At 38.2% G+C, this 4,835-nt stretch overlaps 1 protein-coding gene across 1 annotated transcript in view; it reads left to right on the plus strand.

The window, feature by feature from the left end:
- Positions 1-1,647: 1,647 nt before the first annotated feature.
- LOC104161248 (chromosome unknown open reading frame, human C12orf66) overlaps positions 1,648-4,835 on the plus strand; it is a gene marked incomplete at its 5' end in the record, with an annotated part of 6,237 nt that continues 3,049 nt past the window's right edge. The window contains one exon of the mRNA XM_009699606.1: positions 1,648-1,940. Coding sequence (XP_009697908.1) covers positions 1,648-1,940 — 293 coding nt within the window. The remainder of the gene's footprint in view (positions 1,941-4,835) is intronic.

Below are 4,835 nucleotides of genomic sequence, written 5' to 3' on the forward strand. Positions count from 1 at the left end.
TGCTGTTCCCAAGATTTAGCCAAAGGTGTTTCTGTGCTGGGATGCTCTGGCTGAGATTCCGGCAAAGGTGAGCTCAGTGAGGTGACCAAAGGGTTAAAGCTTTTTCACGTCACAGTTCCAGGGCCTAATATGAGAGCTGCGTAAATGTAAGTACTGGAGGCTGGAGATAGCTTCCTAAAAATTGCTATTCACGTAGGCTCTGCAGGGTCTTGGGAAGTTTTGGCCGTAATCTTGACTGCTTCTTGCCCTCTCAGTATGCGAATAGAAAAATCCCGAACTGGCACAGGGTGAGCTGTCATCATGTTGCCCTCTGGGTGCAAAGCTGCTTATTTTGTCTTTGAACTGCAGACTGGCATGGAAAAATGGATCAAGGGATACGAGTCTGATGTGTGATGCAGTAAAGCATCAAGAAAATTCCGCTTTGCTATTTAAGCGGTGACTTGGAACTATTTTGTAAGATGATGTTTACAGACAAAACTCTATCTATAAGGCTGACTTTAAAAAGTGAATTTGATGCTTGCAGAAAGGATGACATTGACAACAGAAAGGACAAAGTTTTGTGTGTTTATATACGTCACGAACAACAGCAATAGATGATTCTTCATCCTGCCCATGACCGGGAGGCAACTCTTGGCTTAGGAAGGTAGCTGTTTCACCATGATAACCAATTCTCTGCCTTTCTGCCTCAAATTGCTAAGGTCACTTTTGAACGTTATATGTGTAAAATGGATGTGAAAAGGACTGTCCACCATTACAAAATTTATAAGCAGTTTCAAAGCGGAACCTAAATTTGGAATCCTTTAAAAGTTCTGCAGATTCAGTCCCTATGATCCTTGCTCTGCTGCAGCTGTTGAGTGCCACAGTGGCACATAAGGCCATCTGTAAATAGAAATTATGAAATAAGGTTAATACTTTGTACAGTCTTTTGGTAGCATCAGAGTTAAGTATCTTTTACTTTGACCATCTACTTTTGTCTTTTTTTTCTCTTTTAAATTCCTCATAGTGTTCAGCAGAGAAGCACAGACTTCTGTTTTTTTCCCATCAGATTTAGTTTTGGATTAACCGGCAGTGTGGTCTCACTGAGATAAACCGTGATTGTTTTCCCTTTGAATTCTGGTTTATATTAAGATTGGGTAGGAACTGGAAACATTTAGTTTGTACACACAAATGTCACATGGTTCCCATTTAAGGGTTGCATTGCAAATTTGAGTGCTTCATGATTGAAAGGGTATTGTTCGGGGAGTTCTCTTTAAAAGATCGTAGAGTTATTAATAGGAGTGGAGGCCAGTAAAATTGCATGATGACTTGATTCTTCCGACTTCCACAGATAATAGTATTTCCAGATCATGTGTCATAGTAGCAAATTTAACTGAACCCTTGTTTTCTGAAAGATCATGCTATAACTGAGGCAGATGTGAGGGAGCTGCAGTTCTGTAGCAGTCATTGGCTGCTGAGATATGAATTGGGAGAACTGTAACTTGCATGCAATTACATAAAATACTTCTGAGTATATGCTGTGTAAATACTGTGATCAAAGAACACTTAGGAACACCTAGGGGAAAACAAGCATGGTTATATACAGTTTTCCAGTATTGCTGTCTATCTTTGCTGTCCCTGGATTTTGGTAATACCTCCATATTTATCTGAACAGGTGGTCAGTCATTCTTCAGCCGAAAGGACTCCATCCGAACCATCTACACATCTCTGCATAATGAGCTGAAGAAGGTGGTGGCGACGGGTCGCAATGCACTAGGAGGAACAGCTCCTCACTTGGAAGAGCTGCTTTCTCACCTGTCTGAACAGCTCTGTTTTTTTGTTCAGGCTCGGATGGAAATTGCTGACTTCTATGAAAAAATGTACACGCTCAGCACCCAAAAGTTCATTAACTCTGAGGAACTGGTAAACATTTTGGAATCCATCTTAAAGAAATACAGCTCAAGGTCAGTGCTTATTTGCTGGCAGTAAGTACTCAGACATATGATCTGTAATAAATGATGTTGAGGTTCAAAGCAAGCCTAAAGACTTTGCTGTCCTTTGACTGCTGAGCAGCACGGCCCCTTGCATGAGTTCATGCATGAAGTGAATGTTGATCAGCAGCATCAGATCTGTGAAGTCTCAAGATATGTCTCCTCTGAAGAAGAAAAATAAAAAAAGGGAGAGTGTTTCTGCACATCGTATTCTAGGAGCCATCTTCCCTATTCCTTAATTAATATTCAGCATGTTCCTATTCAGCAGAGAGGAACAGTCATTTTCCTTGTAAAAGATGTAAGACTTCTTGCGCTTTGGGAGTAGAGAGGAAACAAGACTTAATTCCACATGGACTTAAGTAAAATTGATATATAAATAAAACAGAGGCTTATGTGACAATTTTACTTTTTAGACTAGAAGATACGTCTGCTTAATTCTGGAGCTACACTATAGCTAGCTGGTCTGCCTAGTAGGGTTTTATGGTGCTCTGTTATCACTTCTCTTGAGAGGTATTGGAGCCAGTGGAAGGAGCACCTCGGAGTCTTTGGTCCCTGCCACTATGGTTTCTTGAAGTTAAGATCTAATAGTTCCTGTAACAAGAATCCCAGGATGTTTCTAAATTACTCTAGGGTGGGTATTTCACCTCTGACACGTGTGAGCCTTGAAAGTGATGGCAGTTTAAAAAAGAGAATTTTTGAATGCTTGTCAACAGACTCAAATTCTAGCTCTTTATTTTAAAGCAAAACAAGGTAGCCATTGTAGGAAGTTAACTTTCAAAAGTAGTTGAATTTTTAAAAATCTCCATTAGTGAAATACTGTCTAAGAAGACATTTGAGGATAATGTTTTGAGGTCTTATTTTTTTTTCAGTCATGATTTTTAAAGTGTATATCTAGGAAAAATCAAAATAATTCAGTGCTGCTTTCTGATACTCCAAATTGAAGCACTGCAGCTGACTCCCTTAGTTTTTTTAGGAATAACTTTAAAAAATTGTTATGTAATTTTGCTATTTGAAAATCAAAACTAGTGTATTTGATCTTACTAGTGATTTTTTTTTTGCAATTCTTGGTTTTTGACCCTTACAGTATCAGGGCTGTTAGTCCAATAAAAAATGAAACTTACAAATTTTTTCTTGATGTAATAAACATTAAAGAGTAAAGGGAGGTAAGATATTTTGGAAAGTTGATTTATGCTGTACACTAACCATTGCCATCTGTTCTGAGCATGTGCTGAGTCAACAGCACTGTTAAAATTCTGAAAACCACAACGGATACTTTGACGAAGTGACTGGAGACTGTTACGTATGAAATGTTTTACTATGCTATTTAAATAAATCTCAGTGACACGTCTGTACTTCTAAGGCATTAATATAACTTCTTTAAAAAAAATAAGCAGTGACTCCCTGGGAAGAATACTGATGATCCTGCTTTGGGTGAATGAGCGATCTCTAAGATGGAGACATTCTAAGTTGCTGTTAGAGCTAATTCAGTAGCTGCTGTGTGGTTCTCCCCAGTCACGTACAGAACATTTCTGAAAAAAGTGCATATAATGATACCTTCCTTTAGTCCTTCCTTTAGTTTATTCGTATCTCAGATCAGTTTTTGGGAGCTGTTATGTTGATGTGTGCTAGCTGGAAGGCATTTCTGTTTTACAGTCTGTTGACTCTCTCAGGTGAGAGGTCAAACAAACTCATCCTTACCCAGTCCCTTCCCTCTGTCAATGTATTCCTCACTTGTAGTTGAGGATGTATGCCATTATTTCAGCCAACTGTGCTAGGGCCAGACAAGGCACCTGTTCTGTACATAGGTTCTGGCCTTGGTTTCTTTTCTTTACTTATAAAAATAGCTGTTCAGATAATGTAGAACAAATAACTGCTTGCTGGTAAGGGAATGACAGAATTAAGTGACTGTCAACAATCAAGTCCTGTTAACAGTATCTGAAAAATCATTAACTCTTGAACAGTTCAAAGCTATTTTGTTACTCCTTATTGCTGACTTGTACGCAGCCAGTACTAGACTTTTTCCTCTCTGTTTTGCTATAGAATATAACTGGATAAGTAATTTTTCCTGAATTTTTTAACTGTTGGTTTGGGTGGGATCTTAACTGAAATAATTAAACCAGCATCAGAAGCAGGATCCTTTAAAAGTTTAGTATAAAATGAATAAGTAACTAGTAAACCTATTTTGATTATTTTTAAGTGTTATGTGTTTTTCATCTAGTCAGCATTTTGTAAATACATGCATGCATGTGAGATCTATGGAAGGAAAAAAAAAGTTGTAGAAAAATGAGACTCTTTCATAGTCTGCAAAACAAAACTCTAGCATCCCTATGCTTTTGAGAATGATTAAGGAAAAAAAAATCAATTTTCCAATGTTTTTTTAAGTTCTTAGCACTGGCTTATTTAAATATTGTAAAAACCTCTCTGTTTTAAGTGATACTGAGCTTAGCCAGATGCTTCTGTGTTATGAAACTTAACTACAGCAGATACACTGAGTACATAACCTGTTAGTTTACTCTGCAACCATATCAAGCTTCTCAGCTGTGGCCAAGGTGTGTCTTTTTGGATTAAAACAGTTTAGCAAATCCTGCTGTGCAGTGAAACATGAAAATAGCTATGAGCCATCAAGTGAAGTGGGAAGCCGTACATCATAATGTTAATCCAGGAGAGTTGGCAGTGCTGCATTAGTATGGATTTTTTAATTGCTTTTAAGATTGAAGAATAACCTTCTTGGTCGGACTGCAAGTGTGTTGAAACCACTGTGCTACGTGCGCACTTGATGGGACTATCTGGAACAAATAATGTTGTATAATGCTTCCCCCACTCCCCCCCCCCCCCTTCTAAACCATACAAAACAAAAAACACTCTTTT

The sequence above is a fragment of the Cariama cristata genome, unplaced genomic scaffold (genome assembly GCF_000690535.1).
Source record: "Cariama cristata isolate BGI_N322 unplaced genomic scaffold, ASM69053v1 scaffold19244, whole genome shotgun sequence".
NCBI lineage: Eukaryota > Metazoa > Chordata > Aves > Cariamiformes > Cariamidae > Cariama > Cariama cristata.